Source organism: Erigeron canadensis, chromosome 8, assembly GCF_010389155.1.
Source record: "Erigeron canadensis isolate Cc75 chromosome 8, C_canadensis_v1, whole genome shotgun sequence".
Taxonomy (NCBI): Eukaryota; Viridiplantae; Streptophyta; class Magnoliopsida; order Asterales; family Asteraceae; genus Erigeron; species Erigeron canadensis.
This window is the reverse complement of record NC_057768.1, coordinates 25,947,965-25,968,398: the sequence shown is the minus strand read 5'-3', so window position 1 is coordinate 25,968,398 and position 20,434 is coordinate 25,947,965. Positions and strand designations below refer to the sequence as shown.

The 20,434-nt window shown below is 33.1% G+C and overlaps 1 protein-coding gene and 2 long non-coding RNA genes across 5 annotated transcripts; 1 reads left to right on the top strand and 2 right to left on the bottom strand.

The window, feature by feature from the left end:
* Positions 1-2,267: 2,267 nt before the first annotated feature.
* LOC122578736 lies at positions 2,268-3,459 on the bottom strand. The gene is made up of 2 exons (XR_006320549.1): positions 2,712-3,459; positions 2,268-2,549 (listed from the first exon to the last, which is right to left on the bottom strand). It is a non-coding gene; the product is annotated as an uncharacterized LOC122578736 (long non-coding RNA).
* Positions 3,460-5,518: 2,059 nt separating this feature from the next.
* LOC122610499 (agamous-like MADS-box protein AGL16) lies at positions 5,519-14,339 on the top strand (the record flags this gene model as incomplete). Its single annotated transcript, XM_043783483.1, has 7 exons — positions 5,519-5,602; positions 12,514-12,575; positions 13,243-13,342; positions 13,441-13,482; positions 13,569-13,652; positions 13,782-13,939; positions 14,024-14,339. Coding segments are annotated over 7 exons (546 nt in total), but the record flags the coding sequence as incomplete, so codon positions are not given.
* Positions 14,340-16,323: 1,984 nt separating this feature from the next.
* Positions 16,324-20,431, bottom strand: LOC122578735. Of its 3 annotated transcripts, none has more exons than XR_006320548.1 (3): positions 20,095-20,431; positions 19,912-19,970; positions 16,324-16,353 (listed from the first exon to the last, which is right to left on the bottom strand). It is a non-coding gene; the product is annotated as an uncharacterized LOC122578735 (long non-coding RNA). The 3 variants fall into 3 exon arrangements; XR_006320546.1 differs by lacking the exon at positions 16,324-16,353 and adding an exon at positions 18,404-18,696 and having other exon boundaries at positions 20,095-20,429; XR_006320547.1 differs by lacking the exon at positions 16,324-16,353 and adding an exon at positions 18,696-18,707 and having other exon boundaries at positions 20,095-20,430.
* Between the last annotated feature and the right edge of the window lie 3 nt (positions 20,432-20,434).

Here is a 20,434-nt window from a genome sequence, read left to right as displayed (position 1 = left end):
ATTTTATTTTTAAAAAAAAAAAATTTTATGGATTGATATAATAATAAAAAGAATGAAAAAAGTGAAAAAGTTATTAAAAAATCAAAATAATAAGCTAAAAAAAATATAAAAAACGGACGTTTACTCCCTTCTCTCTTGAATAACCTTCTCTCTAAATATCTACCATATATATATATATATATATATAACACTATATATATAATTTATATGATATATATTATTATCATATATATTACTATTATAATTATGTTTATTCTTATTCTTATTTTTGATTCTTATAGTTATGGTTATTATTACTAACATTATTATTTATATATTTATATTTTAATTATGAAAATAATTTTAAGTAATATTCATTTTGTAAGTATTGAAAAGAATGACAGTGAAATTAATAATTATTATCTTTATAATTTTAGTTAGTATTATTTAACTAGTACTTTAATTATCTTGTTATTTATTTATTGTATGAGTTTTATAAAATTTATACTAATCATTTTATATAGTATAAATTCAAATTTATCTAACTATTTCCATTAAATTCTATCAACTAAACACATGACAACTTTTAAATTTTTTAAATTTCAGTGCCTACAAAACTTCTTTTTTTTCTTTTTAAAGAATATTATGTGAACTATACATCCTCTAAAATGGTGAACGTCTAACATTTTACACCAAAATGGCAAATGTTAGATATATAAAAATGATGTAGATTTGTATAAAACCAGGTTGTATATTTGTATAGTTTTACACATACAAGGGATGTGAATGTAAATGTAATAGACGCCTATAAAAACCATCTAAAATAATCACATTGTAACCTATATAAAACTTCCATATTCCCATCCTATTTCCTCTCTAACTTTCTCATTATGCGGAGGTGTGGTAGTGATGGCAGCAACAGGTGGTAATGGCAGCGTGACTATAATGTAAAAGTAGTTGATTTAAAAATGGTAGCGCATTTATTTTAACGGTCGAGAAATGTATGTTATAAATTAATTTAATTAAAGATACTATAAGTATTTCAAGTAAAAATGTTTAAAATAATAAATAGAAAAATCAATATATGAATCGAACTAACAAAAGATATTAGTGTGGTCTCCTTCAAGTGATGAGGAGGATATTAGCGCATGACGAAGAGGGTTGGGGGGGTAATCCGCCATGATAAACTACATTAAAATATGCACTAAATTGATATCGAGTGCATAGGAAAAGTTTTACTCTACAAACACGATTTTGAGCACAAGTATAATAGGCTGTGATTAGACCTTTGTAGTGAAACATAATCTGATAATTGCAGCACTAGGATGGGTATATGAAGTTCTCACATGGTCTCCCAGCACCAAGATGTGTGCCACCATAAGAAGTTTTCACGGGTCAAAGTGGACAATATTTTGGTCAAATAGTCCAGGTTTTGGGGGTGGGGTTTAAGAAAAAGTCTTTCGTTTTTTGTTATGTCCCTTTCTTTTTGGGTTCTTTACCTTTTGCAATTTTGGATCCTTACATACCTTATAATTAAGATCAATTTAATAAACTCAAACCATACAATTAAAGTTGGTTATCAACTTATATCATTTAGTTGTCAAATATTGTATGAGTTTTTGGTTAGACAAGTGTTTTGTTGGTGTAATTTTTATTCTGCCTAAACGTTAAGCCAAGCATTCTATACCCATTGTTCTTCGATCCATTGTGATTTTGTTCCCAGGTCTGGAGAGATCTCGTAAATACAAGAAAGAGTGTCCTTAGACCTTGATCCGTAAGTCAAAGAGCAACTTAATTCCACATTTATCCAAATTAGTAGCAAACAGGGTCTAGAGTATTTTCGGAAATCAAGTTACCAAACAATAAACTTCTCCCCATGTGTTATCTCTAGCAGATAAAATGACGAACTCAGCATAAACCTTTAACATTTATACCCTATGGCTCCTAGATAAAATAATCTACATACAGAGCTAATTACAGGGGTCGCGAGATCAGGTAGCTAAAGATTTACGTTACAATCAAATAAAGTTTATAGTAAATCAAATGGGAATAAAAGTAAAAACCAGACTGTTTTTACACTTATCAGGTAGCCAGATCAGTAGATGCCTGATGCATCCTCAACCCTGCTACGGAGATCTTTCTAACTGGCAGAACTTAAAAAAATTTAAACCTCATACGGTTAACCAAACATATGAATAAAAAGAATTCTTTAGAACTGAAATATTTGGAAAACACGGTAGATAAAGAACCACCGCTTTATAGATTACCAGAAGTACATGCAATCTCAATTAGAATGAAAAACATGGCATAAGGCATACATTAGTCAAATAAAGTAATTTTCAATGTTTTCGGGATATAATCAAAGTCTTTCTCCATGACAATAGTTGTTCGCGCAAGTATTTATCCCTGCTCTGACTAAACTGTATCTAAAACTAAACAAAATTTGTGCCACTCTTAACAGCATGAAGTCGGTGATTGATCGATACCACAAAGCAAAAGAGGAACAACAGTTGACAAGCCCAGTTTCAGAGGTCAGGGTAAGATCAACTCCTATCATAAGTATTTCGAGCCTATATTAGTTATGAAAAGGATTAGCATACAACAGACAAATTCTATCACCTATAACATAAGCATATACATTCCTTAAAAATTCTATAAAACGTCTAAAATATTGCTCCCTTCTTTTTCTACATGCATTTGTTCTTACTATGCTTCCCGATCCCTCATAATACCTTATTCACATGCATCCCTTGCTGAAAATCTCTTGGTAGACTGCAACATAAAAAACAAATGCACTCCCCCCTAACTCAAAAGAACACACTGCGACAACACCTTCTAGACAATGTTATCCTCTGTTAACTACTTTAACTTGCCAGCTCTAACAGATCTTTAACAGAGGAAAGGGAGGTTCGGAAAAGATAATTTCCCACTGCTCACATTGGCCTCACAAAACTTTTTGAAGTTTCCAACCTAGACACAGTTTTGTTGATACTGTTTAACTATTAAGAGAAGAACTTTGACTAGATATTACTGTTATGGATCAACAACTTGAATAAAGGAAAGAATATGTAAGAGACATTGAAATTGTCATACTAGATAGTAACCCCCATTGGCTCTCATAAATGTGAAGTGACATGTTCATAGGTGGATTTGGTCAGAGAAAGCCACAAAATCGACCAAGATTCAGAAATGTTCACACTTTACACACTGACACAATATAAGTGTAAAAAAGAGTGAAGGTGTTAAAAGATCCCTAGCAGGTCGGAACTATTATAATGTCATCAATTGTCATTATATGGAAGTTGTGGCGTTCAGTTCTTATGGGGACTAGGAAAGTAGGAATCAGTTATAGAGGCAAATGAAACTAGACAAAGAAGATTAATTCAACGCGTAGTATCTGTAGATAATTCAAAGCGTAGTATAGCGTAGTATCTGTAGGTAATGCAAAGCGTAGTATCTCTGTAGGTTATGAAAATTACTACTTTAAAGCACACGAGTGTGCAGGTTTAGGCCTGAACCTATTAGATTTCAAGGACCGTTCAGTATGTTGGTTGGCTATAGCATGAGAAAAAACATCAAGACATTTCTGTACAAGTCCAAGCAACCCTTTTGTGCTAGAGAATGGTAAATATAAACTATTCTGAATGCTGAATATCTTTCGAAAAATCTTGATTTCCAGCTAACACTGAATTCAAGCAGATCACATGTAAGCACAGAAAAGGAGCACGATACCTTCTATGTAAGTCGGCCAGAAAAACTAAAACTGTCTGAATTTAGCATATATGAAAGTATGAAACCATATCAGAGTGGCCTTACATGAACAAAATCATACTGTGTACATCAGGAACAAAAAGAAGTCTGAAGAAAACACATTTAAATGTATCTAAACCACATATTGAACGATGGTCGAGTTTAGGTCCAAATGATTTTTAGGACTAAGAGTACATCTGACCTCCTCTTCTTAAAATAGTACAAAGATTTGTGACCCCACACTTTCTTATGACCATAGATTTTATGTATCTGTATCACCGCAGAACTAAACTTAAAGCATCCTCGCCAAAACTCAAAATAGATTGAAAACAATCATCACCAGGTGTATGAGTTGAGTCTACGACACTATTTAACACGTTGCAGATCTAACTCCATCTGTGACACCCTAGAAATTAAAGCTTAAATTACGTCCATAGCTACTTGCTACAACTAAAACCCATTAGGTACATCATTTGTATTCCACAATTGATATCTTTCAACAAGCTTGCAATTCACTATTTGTATATGAAATCTGGGGTTGCTACAGCTGATCCATCTAATTTGGTTGACTTCGATAGCTTTCTGATTTCCATTAAGTACAATTCAATTTATTCCTATTCTATCCTGAATTCCTGATGATACCAGTTTTTTCAAACATATCGTTATATAATGCTTTTGCGATCTTCTGACGCTTTTCTAGTCCTGAAATATATTTCCAACTAACCAATGCGGGTTTTGGGAACATATAAGATTGCACTAGTGATGCAAATAACAAACAAATTTGGAAGTCTATTATATCTAACTTATGGTGCAAAAAAGGAATGATGAACTGCAAGGTGCATAACTGTACTGCGGGTTTCGGCCAACCAATGCTTACTCAATTCCAGTAACAGAAATGATCGAAATAGCAAGCTTCTATTATCGTATTTCTACCTAATGACGATTGAACTGATGGTAGAATGTTGACATAGCAGTAAGATATCCCTTTATATTCAATACCATAAATATTACAAGGGATATACTCATATACCTCTATAAAATGATATACATCATAGCCTTCTCACACGAAAGGACTCTTCTGGAGGTTGGTGGAAAATCATACGATGTATTGAGACCCCAACTGTCTATCTACCATCTATTCCTGAAAACTACAAAAAATTTCTTACTACATAAATTTACTTTAAAGATAAAGAAATGGTCTAGAACTCTAGGTTTCATAAGACTCGTCAGATTCAACTAGTATTCTTACCTTCTGCTATCCTCGAGCCAAAGTGTCTCCTTCTTTTCCTATGACTCTCACACATCCCTCGTAAATCTTGACTGTATAAGTATCAGATGAGATGAGTATGCCTTATAAGGCTTCTAATATTACCCAAATACTTTGCACAAGTTCGTAGATGGCTTCAGAAGCAGAGTCCTAGCATGGATGACTGATATAGAGGCTACACAAAAAGTACTCTATAACTTGTCTCTCTCTTTATTCTCTGTATTATATTTATGGTTATTAAAAGACTTGTAAAATTGTTCTGGAATTAGGAAAGTCAAAGGAAGACACTGATTTCCGAAGAGCAGGGAGAAAAGTCAAAAACAGAGGCATCCAAGAGATGGCACAACTCCAAAATTATTCAATTGAAAAATAGTTCGTTTTCTTAACAGATCATTCCTCAAGTTAAACAGATAGCATGGCATCAAAAGCAATATGAAATTTGGGAAAGCAGCCCCAGTTTCATATACAGATGCTTCTGAAAGAGGCTACTTTGGTACCTCGATCTTCTTTCAAGTGTATTAAACTGCTTTGGTCATCCAGGAACCACAACAGATCAACAACACTGCTAAGGAAAAAGAAACAGAGTCAGGAGATCTGCAACTTCTGGTAAGATCATATTACTTGTATGTTCCTTTTCCTCTATAAAAGAGAGAAAGAAACAAACTCGAAGTAACAACCCTGTCCAAAAATAACCACCTTGTGATAATACCATCCTATCATCTTATCCGTCATATCACCATCACATCTCAGATTATTTTAAGATCGCTTTCAGAATGTTTTAGAATTAAAGAGAGAGTAGGGTGATAAAAAAGAATAATCCTACAAGAATTCTAGTTGAAGTTATTTGACCACAGACTAATAATTGTCAATCTGGCCCTACCTTCCAAAAGCCTTCTAACATTGTCAGCGGACATCACTCTCATCAAGGCAATGCACAACTAGTCAAACGAAGCCATGATATGTTGGAAAAAATCAAACTTCATTGTACGTTCATATCATCTGAATATCCGATCTCCTTTAAATTCCTATTAAGCAAACTATACAAGTAATGACAGCTTGATCAATAGTAAGTTAATAGCAACTAAGGGGGACGTAAGTCACCGTCAAAAGACTATTTCCAATAATTGTGCATGTGACGCTGGGGGTGAGGTCCATGACTATGTGGTTGGAATTACAGAAAGAATAATCACAAACTGGAAGTATGGCACCACAAACCCCTCTAAATTTCAGCCCTTGGTTCGAACTATTGATGATTACTACGGCAGAGAAACAAAACCAATATATCTGACTCAACTACCACCAGAGCAAACCTACAATAGCATAAGTTGCATCTTTCATATAAGGATTTAGGTACATATCCGAAATTATCCTATGTCTCATATGTTACAAACATGACACCTTTGAGGTTCATAGAATTCTTGGATTATTATGCTTTTAAAACACAGATACAGCTTAACTAGTGGAAGTGACATCAATAGTCGTTTCATATAACAGTCTAGTCTACATTTTAAGGAACCATGAGTTGCTTCCCTAAGACCAAATGTAAATATCATTCAGATGTCAGAAGGATTGGTAAGGTGAGAGAAACTATGAAGGAAAAGAACACCTAGGATGCAATGTCTTACTAACCCGATTAAAATAACAGTATGGAACCACCATGCACAACAATTTAGAATATTGGCCTTATAAGATGATAAAGTAAGCTAAAAAAGATAGAGCTAAAAAACAAGTCAGAAAGTGAAATTAGTGCAAGTGACTGGATTAAGGTATATCATCCATATATCACCAATTTACCATGCCCTACCACTCCTTCGACACATAAATTCTACCACTCCTTCAAATCCATGTCATATCCAAACCTCCCCAAACATTTCCCTTAGAACTCACATATATTGTCACGGTCATTTGCATTCATACAACATTTCTTCCATTCAACAATCTTGCTCCAAATTGAAATTGTCCAGATCTTACGACAACTTTCACACTGCATTTCCTCATAGTATCATGATCATAGCTCATTTCCCTGAAACTTCCACTATTAAACTATCTTACTCCAATTTGAAGCTACTTCCAATACAATACAAAACTTCTGCAAAAAATTTAATTCCTCTTTGAGCAACTTCTCTAAAATATTCCAGAACTTCCTTTGTCCCAAGTCCTGATTGAAATTTGCAAGTTGGTTTAAGGACCAAACTATACGACGTGTGTTAATATGCCATACTTAGGATGTTACACCAATGTTAGCTGAAAGATCTAGAAGCATACACCTAATTCACAATATATGAGAATCGGCCAAAAGAAATATCTCAGCAAGAGAGCCCAATGAAATTACCATCACTCCACCTTCAGATCCAAGTCAAATCCAAACTTCCCCAAACATTTCGCTTAGAACTCACATATATTGTGACGATCATGTCTCCAACATCTCTTCAATCCAACATTCTTGCTCCAGATTTGAAATTCACCCTATCTATGACAACTTTCACGTTGCATTTCCTCATAGTACCATGATCATAGCTCATCTACCTGGAGCTTCCGCTATCTATCTATCGTACTCCCATTTGAAGCTACTTCCAATAAGATATGAAATTTCTGCAATAGAACTTGATTACTCTTTATGCAACTTCTCTAAAACTTTCCAGAAGTTCCATGCAAGTTAAAACCCATCGCATTGGTTTCACACAATGATTTTCATGGACCATAAAGTCATTAGTTTATTTCATCGACCCATTATTTCTACGGTTCAACCAATTAGAAATGAAGCCACCTTTCTTATTTTTTACGATCTTCTCCAAAAATGAAAGATGGCGAGACCATGTAACTCCACATAACCAATAATAGCCGATATTACCTTTGACCCAAGTCCTGATTGAAATTTGCAAGTTGGTTCAAAAAGAACCAAACTATATGTATCAGAAGTGAGTATATCTCATGAGGGATGCATCGAGAGATAACTTAAGGATAAGAAGTGCAAGTTGAAACAAAGACGGAAAGAGAAGAGGTGTAGGCACAAACCTGTCAAAGGCATTAAGAGGCATGCCATACTTAAGATGCTACACCAATGTTAGCTAAAAGGTCTAGAAGCATATACCTAATTCACACAAATATGAAAATCCGCCAAAAGAAATATCCCAGCAACAGAGCCCAATGAAAAATGAGCAATCCCTCAAGTTGCACCGAACTTTATCATTCTCTTGTATGTTGGATCATGACATATACAAATGAAAGAAATCAATCACACGTTTTGTTTAGTTATTTCCCATGCACCAATCTTTGATCTATAGAATAGTGTTGATACAGTAAACGATTGAAACTTAAAGCATTCAGATGCATTCAAGCATTCAGATGCATTCAACCATCCTATTTTTAAAAATAAAATAGGTTTTTGATAATGGAAACAGATATAATCATATAAACAAAACTTAGAGGTATTAATATTATTGTGAAAGTATAATAGCAATATTATGGAGTAACGAAATCTTAATTAAGAGACGAAACTAAGTCTCACACGTGAAATGCTAATCGATGGAAGTCTATATACCTTGTTCCCATAACAAAGCCTCTTAAGCAAACTACTGAACCACAATGGCATCTTATTGCAACATCACGTTTAGGCGGCATACAACCTTAAAAAGAAGGAAGAGGTAGGACATTTTCACTAGTAACCATCAAGATGACTTTATTAGTATGGAAATTAGGAAGCCAAAAAAAAAAAAAAGTTAACTTAAGAAGTTAGAATCAAGTAAAGCTTTGACTTCAGAAACACTCGTTACAAAGCCAAAATCTCGACTAAGTGATAGGAGATCCTAGACGTTACAATTTGGTTTTCTACTCAAAATTACAGACACGATTCCAAAAGAATCATATAAAATCAATACTGTGGTTTGCTTTATAACCTGAACATGAAAGGCATGCAACATGGACTCCATCCATGTAGTGAAAACTTAGTATGGACTTCTAAGGGTTTGATTTCACTTTGTCTCAAAAGTCAAAATATGAATGAATGAGCTCCACATTGTGATAAGACTATGTATCAGAGACCATGAATGCCGAACATGAAGGGTATCATGAATCATACTATAAAACATTAATCTATGAAATACAAATGACAAATTCCAAAAAAAATCCAGCTTAGTGCCGCTTAAGCATCCACGTAGGCGTAATCTATCTCCGTACCATTTAGATTAGGTCAACCAAATCGGCCGCCTATTCCTCACCACTTAGATTAGGAACTGATTGTCCAATTAGAACCTTAAAAACAACAAGAGGATACATCAACTTTTTCAACTTGCATTCACCAATCGAGTTTTAAACTAGGTCATCTTCTGAGTTATTTATACATTGCTTCGTGCGGACAATGTCACTAGATATGTCAAAAAACTAACTCGCCCAAGATTTATGGCATTAGATAAACTCTAATATTAAGTGTGTATTGATAATAAATATTTTCATATAATTGAAAGAACAATGCATGCAATTAAGCATCCACTTAATCCTTGGATAGATATCAAGAGCTGCAAAGCAAGTTAAATGCCTAGCTCTGCTTAACTCCTAAAAACCATAATTATTACAGGCCATATCTCAAAGCTTCTGAGCTTGGTGGATATTAGACAATACTACAATTATATAAGCTATACTTGAGCATGATCAATTTAAAAACGATACCAGATCCCGTGAGGGCAATGCATGATAGATCGCAACCTAAAATCTAAACTTCTATATTATATGAAGCAATTAAAAGAATGTCTTCGGTCACAAGAGTTTGCAGCCGTAAAAAATTTCATGAATATAATACAATCATTTTAAGCAAGAGATTCACTTTTGACAACCCTTGACCACAAAAAAAATTCAAGAGCCAAAACGTATAAAAAAGTTGTGGATTCTACCCTCTTGGTAATAATTTGTAATGTGTGTAGATTTTATGAGGAATTGTAGTTAATTTGCCTTTCAAAAAAAATAAAAAACCAAAAACCAATACATATAATGAAGATAAAATTAATCGACTTACAAGAGGTCCATCGGCTCTCCACGGCCGAGATGTAAACCAACACTACTAGTTATATATCAAAATAACTAATCAAATCAAGCATGATGAAATTACGACCTTAATGGTCCATCAATACTAAAACTTCCCTAGACTTGCCATAGTACCAACACTAGGTAAAAAAGGTAGATTGACGGGAACCCTTGGTCCCATGTACTACATTGGTACCTACACATGGGCCATTAGACAGAGGCAAAGTGGCCACTTGAGCTAACTCAAGTGACTTTGAAAGCGTAGGTAAAAAAACAACAATATAAAAATGAGATGTACAATAAAATTGGTAAAAGGGAGATAGGGATCCCTATTGAGACAACTAGGAGAAAGTCGAGACGTTGAGCCTTCTGCTCTATTGCAATGAGACTCGGATCTCGTTTAAAAACTTCTAAACGCATTACAACTAAGCCACCATAAATATGATTGAACCTTTAAGTATTAATAGCCCTCTAACATCTAAGTTATCTAACCTACGCTTATATAAATGAGAGCCATATTGTTGCCACTCGGTGCATATATAGATATGACGGAATGAGGGTAAAAGCAAAAACAAGTTAACATTAAAAGAAAGTATTTTAAGATATGTGCTCTAATAAGCATAAATCTAGATATAACACTTCAAGTTTACACCACACAACACTAGGCTCGGGCTTCAAGTTCACAAATCATTAAATATAAGGAAGAATAGCCTTCGGGCATGCAAACAAGTTAGTTGAGGGTGCATCCCCAATTTGAGACCTCTAGACAAAATACAGTCAAGAGTAACAAATAATATCTATCTTCCCTTCATTATCACATATAAATCATCTTATTAGTTATGCATGTTACTAATTATTTGCGAATTATAAAAAGAGAATATCCATTATCCATATGCCAATCAAATAATAACCATATTGTTAGCTTATCTCAATGATAGCCATATTGTTGCCACTTGCCTCATAGTCATATATAAATACTAATCTTCAGGCCCGTCCAATGGATGGACAGTCTCAAAATGTATATATCAAAGGTAAATATCAAAATAATAAATAACAAAACAGGTGAAAAATAAACAAAACAAATTTAAAAGAATAAACCTTTTTGTAGTTAAAGAAGAAGCCATAATCAAACTACAATTGACAACAAACTAAATTAAAAGAGATATAATATAACAATAACATAACAATTCAATATCAAATAATAAATAAACATGAACAAAAAACAAAAAATAAAATTAAAGTAATATAAAACCGTATGTTTTTTTGTTGAGAAAATTACTGAACTTGATTTGTTTATTAAAGATAAAAAGGAGAAAAATAATATGAATGAGAATGATTAATAAAAAATTTAGTTTGTATATATAATGATTAATTGAGGGAGTTTTTAAGAATATGATATATTTTTAAAATTTAAGATTTGTTTTGATAGGAAAAAATTTATGGAGTTTTAAATATAATTATCTATTTAATAAGCAAATAGATAACAAAAAAATTCTAGGAAAAAGGAGAGAGCTCTAGAGTAATTAGGAGAGAGTTTTAGGCCTAAAAAGAGCTTTATGGGGTGCCAAGTGTACCCTCAATCTTCTCTTTTAGTTATAAGATAAATGATGGAACGAGTTTAAGAGCAAAAACAAGTAAACACTAAAAGAAAGTAAATGAAAATATGCGCTCTAATAAGCATAAATCTAGATATAACACTGCAAGTTACCATAGAAGACGGCATGCTTTAAGATTAGAATATTAGATGTCATTAAATGAATAGGAAATATAGTTGTTCAAATAATATATTCAATATATATACATATATATAAAGAAAAATAGCTTCTAGCATGCAAATAAGTTGGTTGAAGGTGCAGCCCCAATGTGGGACCTCCAGACATAATATAGTCAAGAGTAACATATAATGTCTATCTTCACTATATTATCCCATATAAGTCATCTTATTAGTTATGTAAGTGACTGATTATTTGCAAATTATATAAAGAGTATAACCATTATCCATATACCAATAAGTTTTTTATAAGTTAAACAGTAGTGAAGCTACTTTGGTGTCATATCCTTATATTATTGTGATACTTGATGCCAAGTCTAGTGATTTGAGCTCTATCTAGGTATAAAGGTCACCAACCAATGAATAAATTGTCTAGTAGGTGACCATGCCATGGCATCGAATGCATTTAAAATTAAGAAAGAAAATCCAACAAAGCTTTGAAGCAGAAGTCTATATGCAACCATTAAACATTAAGAAACATTTAACACAAGCAAATAGATTCAAGTAGTCACCTATTAAATAACTATTTTAAGTCTAAAGAGTTGAGACATTTATAAAAGTCTTCACGCTACATTACTTTTTCCTAACACTAAAGTTCTCCTAATTGATTGATCTAATTCCACTCAGAAGTTCCTTAGAAAAGGATTCATAGTTATTATTTTGTCCGTTGCTTTAAATTAACTACGGTATTTACATGGACATCTCAGATAATCTCTATTAAAATTTACAGTTCTGGCAAAGGGAGGCAGCAATGTTGAAGCAACAGCTGCAGAGCTTGCAAGAGAGTCATAGGTAAATTTTCTATCTAAGAAGAAACATATATGTGTACGTTTCCAATGAATTTCCAGCCTAACCGGTGATATACTATATTATATTATATTATAGAATATATTATGTTGATGTGTGTGTGTGTGTGCACATAATTTGAAGTGCACATGTATATACTGATCTTCAACAGTTCAGCTTGAGATGCCATCCAACAGGTTCAGAACTGTAGTCAAATGATACCTATTGCTGTTACCATTTACCATCAATAATATATGTTTTCTACATCGAACTCGCTAACTTAGTCGAGGGAAGACTTTCCTGATGTAAAAAATAAAAAATGAATTGTAAGGAGTTACCAGAAAATATGACAGCCATAAAACTTATCAAGGTTACGTTAACGTAAGACAGACATATATCTTAAGAAAGCTTGCATTAACATATATTGTTTCATGCTGAGAGGCTAACGCCCAGTGAAGAACACATTATCAGAAACAGGTCCAGTCCTAATCCTAGCAGAAATCATAAATTAAATGCTAGAAGTAACTGTAATCTTATATCTATGATGAGATCTGACACCAGTATTCTTTGAAAAACTTCTGGAAGACATATTCTGAATAAAATACAATAAAAGGAATGTGAAAGTGAAAGTGTCATATGAACATGATCATGTTGTGGTGTTGAACAATTGTAGGCGGATGATGGGTGAAGAGCTTTCTGGGTTAAGTGTCAAAGATCTACAAGGCATGGAGACCCAACTTGAAATGAGTCTTAGGGGTATCCGCATGAAAAAGGTATGAAACTACTATCCTCTATTCTTCTAAAACGATGCTATTCTTATATGCTTTTGTAAACATATAAACTTGCCTTGTGACAATTGTTTACTCGCTAGGAACAACTTCTTTTTGATGAAATCGAAGAACTTAACCGAAAGGTCAACCCAAAACCTAACACCATTGATCAGAAGTAAGCCCTGACGGAGATATCTTCACGAATCTAAACTTTTCTTCTCTTGTTCAGGGAAATCTGATCCACAATGAAAATGTCGAACTATGCAAGAAGGTAAACCAAATTCGTGAAGAAAATACAGAACTTTATAACAAGGTATATGTTTACCGTCTCTGCAAAATAACAACAAAGTTCATTCAAGTACTTTTGACATGCCTCCTATTTTACCAGATTACTACCAAAATATGAGATAGTAATCGTCACCTGAAGTCTTTTACATCGTAGGTTTATGGAATAAGAGACACAGAAGCAACAAACAGGAATGCATTTTTATCAAATACTTTAAGCATAAGAGAAGATCCACATACCACCATCCATCTGCAACTTTCCCAGCCAGACCAACACGAAGCAATAGAACCACCACTACACTCTACAAATTTGGGGTAAAATCTAATTCAGTGTGTAATACTATGCAATTGTATCAATGGTACCATGAATGAACTAGTTGTTTATAACAAATTCTGCAGATTACAACTACATTAAAGAGAAGGCTTGGCTAAATGGTTTCTTATCAAAGATAAGCACATATAGTTTAAAAGTATTTAGTAATAGCCAGCGGTTTCAAGATTATAGACAATTCAGAATGTCTCTATTGGCATGATTGACGGAATCAAATATGATACTTGGAGGTGATTAAAAACCAGCTGCCCATAAAAGATTAATGAAGATAATAAATTGAAGGTCAAAGAACTGCATGAGTCAAGTTTTACGTTTTATTCCATAGACATTGTCACTTCTGATTGAGCATTGAGATGAAACAACTAACATCGAAAGTATGATTTGTACTGGTTTGCTAAAGTCTATAGAAAGAAATGTATATATTTATTTATCTTTTTGAGCATCATGCCACATCACTAACAAGAAAAAATATGCTCACAGTAGTGTGAGCAGAGAAATATGAACACAGGTTTACGAGCCATGTCACTCCCATTAAGAAAACAGATGCACAGAGCAAAACCATTTATATATATATATATATATACAAACAACTAAACAAATCCATAAATAAGATATATATGCACCATTTGATTTGTATCCAGAGTAGAATATAGGCTGACACTACTATTCAGTGCAAAAGTATGTGTGCCAATTGAAAAATATTCTTATTTCACAACATAGTGATGCTAAAACTGGTCAGACCTCACTGGAGAGGAATAGTATTACTGCATCAAATAGTCTTAATACATATATAGTGTAGCAAAAAGAAACCTGGAAGAGTCTTCCAATATATCCATACTTCTAAAGCAATCATATTTGAATAGATTAAAGCTAGAGTGAGTCATATGCGGATTACATGTGAATCACTGACATGGAAAAACCAAGTGTTAACCAAATCAAAGAGAACTTAACGTTTTTCATGAACATGTGTGGCACCCTAAAAATTCCTACTAATATCCAACCAAAATTAGAGTTCGGGCTGTTAGAAACAGGTTGCACAGCGGAAACAATAAACAAGATGACACGAGAATATATCATGGTATCTCATACATAGTGTGTGAATTAATCCAAAGCTACAACTATGAATTTTATAATCCTCAGTAAGAAGAATTACAATCACATAGACCAGAATATACAGCAAACAGTCTAGGTTTTAATAGGGTGTTGCACAAGAAAAACCAGCTTGGCTTTCTAAACAAAACCGGCCAAGGGCCTAATCTCAGCCCAAAGGCCTTCAAACCCAACATGGGCAAGGTTCTCTTTGCTTCAGGTTAACAATAGAATTTATTTAGAAAGGCATCAAAGTGGTCGTTAACTATAAGAGCACTAGAAGATACCATTCTTCAAAACTTATGTTAATCTTATGACCCATCTACAAAAAATAACATATGGACATCTGAAATTATTAAGAAAGAAGGAAGTGGCTGTTTCATGGTTACTAACATAATGTTTCTCATATAGCTGAACATCCAAAGTTATTAGTGCTGTTGAAATGGTGACAAAATAAATATTTCATCTAAATCATAACAAGGGCATAAAAGAAGGCAGACTTCTTGAAGACAAAGAGATCAAAACTCTAAATCAATGAAACCTGCAATTGACACAATGTTTCCTGCACATGCATCTTAAAGACTAATCACACAAGAAAAACGCACCTCATGCCACTCTCTAAATTGAGAAACCAAGTAAGCAAGCACATACACACAAGTCATAGAAAAGAAGAAAGGAAAAAGTTAAACACGTATCAGTTGACCTAACATAGCAAGAAGTTTGTTCCCATCAAACCTAATCCTGACCCTTAGCTCAAAAGGAAATAAAAACTAATCAAGAGAGGATTTGTTTCGACTAAAACAGTTGGCAAAAACACAAAGAGTAAGACTGCCTTATCAAGAGCTTGATTTCCATCACCTTCAACTAACAAAGTTGACAAAAGATCAAATTATGATATCCAAAGGTGACTATCTAATCAGGAGACTACCATATATCGATTTTGCTTTTAAGCACTAATACTATTTCTACAAGATAAAAAAAATGACACAGCTTTCCTTATGCAACTTTTTAACAAATGAAATTCATTTAATCACAAGCCGATTTGATGTCCTTACAAATATTATTACTTAAAGCAAACATAGAGAAGATGCATTAGAAGCTAGAATTCTGTAAGGGGCCTCTAATTATCATTTGTTATAAACTCTTTCAGAACAAAATTAGTGTCATTACATAGTTCTAGAGACTTTATTTAATATGTTACAGTGTTGTTAGATGCAAAGAAGCAAAAGACCCGGCAATTAACTTTTCTCCACATAAGAAAGAGGTATAGCTATGAAGCCAATAGCTCGCCTCCTGGCTCTTATTCATCCTAAAAATATGTTAAACCACATAAGAACAGGAAGTTGGTGTTTGATATATTATTACAGCTTATTTTAAGGTGCAGTCGTAAGTTTATATAGATATAAGTACTGAAAAATGAAGATGCAGGTGTAGCACATATACTTTATTTATTGAGGCTTCATGATATTGAAATGGGCTTTTTGTATAGTTTTGTGAGACCTAGACATTGTCTTTAATGCACAGAAAACAAATGCAATAAATATGATCTTTTAAAATAAAAGACCAAACACTAATGTAAAATTTCCACAGTTACATATGGACCCAGATATGCTAACCTTATTTTGTTTATTAAATAATAAAGTATGTTGAATAAAAAAAATTTCAAATAGTGACAATAGTCATGGAGTACCCAAGCATATTCCCAATATTTAATTTCTATCAAAGTTGGTTGAAACAACTATTTCCTATTACTAACTACCAAAAAGTTAACAAAATTATTTGGGACTCTTTTATACAAAATAAGCAGTTCGTCCTCACATAAATATCAATGGTTAGAGAGCAAATCCTAAACTTGCTACTAAGTACCGACTACCTACACTATTTCTAAAATTACAACTTTTTCCATCCATATCCCATTAATAAAGAATCAACAATTATTTAACATTCGACAAATTTAAGTTTGTTAAATAAATTTTGCTCCAAAAAATGAACCATTAACAATGAGAGAACATGACCACTGAAATTGTTCAGATTACAAACCCCAATTGTCTTCTTTCTCTCTTCAACAAATTGTCTTTTTCATCTCTTCAACAAATATTTTTAGATAAGAATCCCTTGATAGCATTTATCGTAATTCTTTCTAGATTTTTTATTCATAATCGAGACATGTTTTTTCTCACAATACTAGTCAATGATTATAACAATTTCCATACATCATTGCTTGTTACCATTCAGTGTATGCCTGATAAGCAAAATAAACAAGCATACACATAAAAACCACACAAGAAAAGAAACGAAACCGCTAGCATGTATCATGAACTTGAATTCCGGCGAAGAAGGTCCCTCTATACTCGATAGTAAGCTTTAAAGATTGCACTATTTTGTTTTTATCTATCAAAAGTAGTGGAAACAATTCACGTGAACCCTTCATGCTTCAAACTTAATAGTAGATACTTAAATACCTTCATCGCTAATAAGTAATATACCTCAACTCCCAATATATTGCAAAATTAATACCCTACTTTCTACCATTCTACAACAGGGGAAACCTGCTAGAACTCTTACGAAGATTTCTATCCATAGCATGCCATTAAGCTCCTCTTAGCCTACTCACGGAAAGCATTACTCCCTATAAAGTATTGACCTTCATTAGAGCTATACACTCACACATATGATACTTAGTGGATTTCTTTAAAACAAACATATATATTATTTCCTAGCTGCAAACCAAACCATTCCAGGAAACTTCATCTAACCACATATCAATCAAATCATTTCTTTAAAAAAATATATACAATAAAATAAACAAACAAGAATGGTTATACATAATTACATACAACCATATACATCTCATAGATTTTAGCAAAAAAGAGTAGAATTGTAGGAATGTCATGTCCATGAGAATTTATCCAATATCCAGCCCTACTTTCTTCCAACCTACAAAAACGGAAACCTGCTAGAACTTTTATGGGGATTCCTATTCATAGCACATCATTCACCTCCACTTAACCTACTAACGGATAGCATTATTCACTATAAAGTATTGACCTTAATAGAGCTATACACTCACACATATGATACTTGGTGGATTTCTTTAGAGCAAACACACACACACACACATATTATTTCCTAGCCTCAAACCAATCCAGGAAACTTCCTCTAACCACATATCAATTAATCCATTTCTTAGGAAACTAGGATAAAATAAAATAAGATAAGCAAACAAGAATGGTTATACATACCACCATATACATCTATAAATTTTAACAACTAAAGTAGGATTGTCACGTCCACAAGAATTTGTCCAATATCTAGTCCATCCATCCAGCTTCCAACTAATCATACATATGTGAGGTAAGTGTTTAAAAATGTTTTCGGCTTTTATCTAAAGAACAATACAGTACAAGGTAAAGCAAAAAATCATTGATACTTTGAGATATAATAGAAAAGCAAGTGAGCCAATTATGGACAACAGCTCAACAAAGATAAACAATAGGCTTGATGCAATCCTACATTTCTCGTCCTACCTTCTAAACGCCTTTTATCTTTATAACAATTTCAAGGTCCAAGATGACATCAATGCCAACGATGCGGTTGTCAATGTTGTGAACACTATTTCCAGGAGAGTATGACATGCAAAACCAAATCCTGCCTGTTGAGTTGCTGGTTACAAGAGTAAACTAGAAAATTTTGATCGGGTGATTGCAATCAAACGATGAGAGGTGAACAACCAGAAATTTGATCCGGCTAACGCATTAAAAACGCCATTAATTTACTTTAGAAATTTCAAGTTACCAATATAATAACAATGTTTGTTTTAAAACTACAAAAAAACTGTTAAGCGATTTATGGTCAACGCCTAAATTAAGAAAGATTGCCATGAGAATACTTTCTTTAATCACTACTTTGTTAGGATACCAAAGCACCTTTTAAGGGCTTAGCAACTTTAAATGTCGGATAATTTATTAAATATATCATAAAATCATATATTTACTTACACTTTTTGTTGCTTACATATAACTTTGGGAAGCGATCTGTACACCACCAATTTTTGGTGATACACCACTAAATGTGCTTTACAGTGTTAGTGTTGTACTGTACAACACAATAAAGCATATTTGGTGGTGTATCGTCAAAAAATGGTGTTGTACAAATCACCACCCAACTTTGTAGGCACATGCAGATAAGATAAAGGGATTATAGACAACTAAATGGAACATTCTTGTTTTTGTTCAATTTAATGCAAACTTAACAACTAAAATCAAATAAAGAAAGGTTGCAGGTCATGAAGTACACCTAGCAAAATCAAACGATGCAAGATAAGCTCAAGATTGGACTGTTGAGGGTGATGTAGATCAAGTTGAGCTAGGACTACCTTGAAAGGTAGCCAGTAAAGACATGGGTGCCAATGAATGTTTAAGACCTCCTAGACCGAGAACATTTTATAAACAATATCAAGTTGAAAGTGTCAAGAGGAATATAGAAAACTTCCTATCCAATTAATCCCTACCTAGGCCAAGTGTACTTGCGACAAGGTAGCCAAGTACTCAAACACCGCCGTTAATACATCTCCAGGCACTTAACCCTATATATCCCCATTCAGTTTTTAGCTTACATGTATTCCAAACTCGCCGTTAATCCTACTTTTAGCTCCATGTGCTACACCTAAGTATCATAGCAATCGTACCAAATACTTTCAATAAACAATACTTCAAGTAAACACTAAAAAGCCTAAATAGATATATCTTAAAAAACTACGGCTTCAAAAAAGCATGAAAACAAACAGTTCTTCATATCTTCAAACATATTCATCAAATTTTAATTAGATTAACAAACATATAAAGCGAGAATCACAGTTTCAACTTACCTACATCCCTACCAACCGCAATCCGCCTTTGATCGATACGAATTCCTTCATAATTTGATCTACAAGAAAAATTCACAACAATTACATACATATATATATACAAATATACATATAACCTATGTTCAATTATTATAATATAAAACTTTAAAAAAAAAAAAAAATTACGATCGCAATTCTACTTACATACTCTTAAATGAATCCGATATAAGCAAAATTCGGGTCGATTTCGTGACCGAATAACAAAATAAATAAATAAAAAATAGAAAGTTTTAGCTAACGAGAATGAATGAATCAAAAGTAACAACAGTGAGTTATGAAAATTAGAGAGAGCGTTTTCTCAAAAAAAAAATAAGTAAGAATTTGGATTATTTAGTAAGAAAGCGAGAATTGAATTTTTTTTGTTTTTAAGTGTTTTCCACTTGATTATTACGAATGAAAGAATGAATTTATGAAAAAAATGAAAAGGTTTTGTGTATTTTGTTTCGTGGAAGGAGACAGGAAACCTAACTGTTGGAAAAGATGT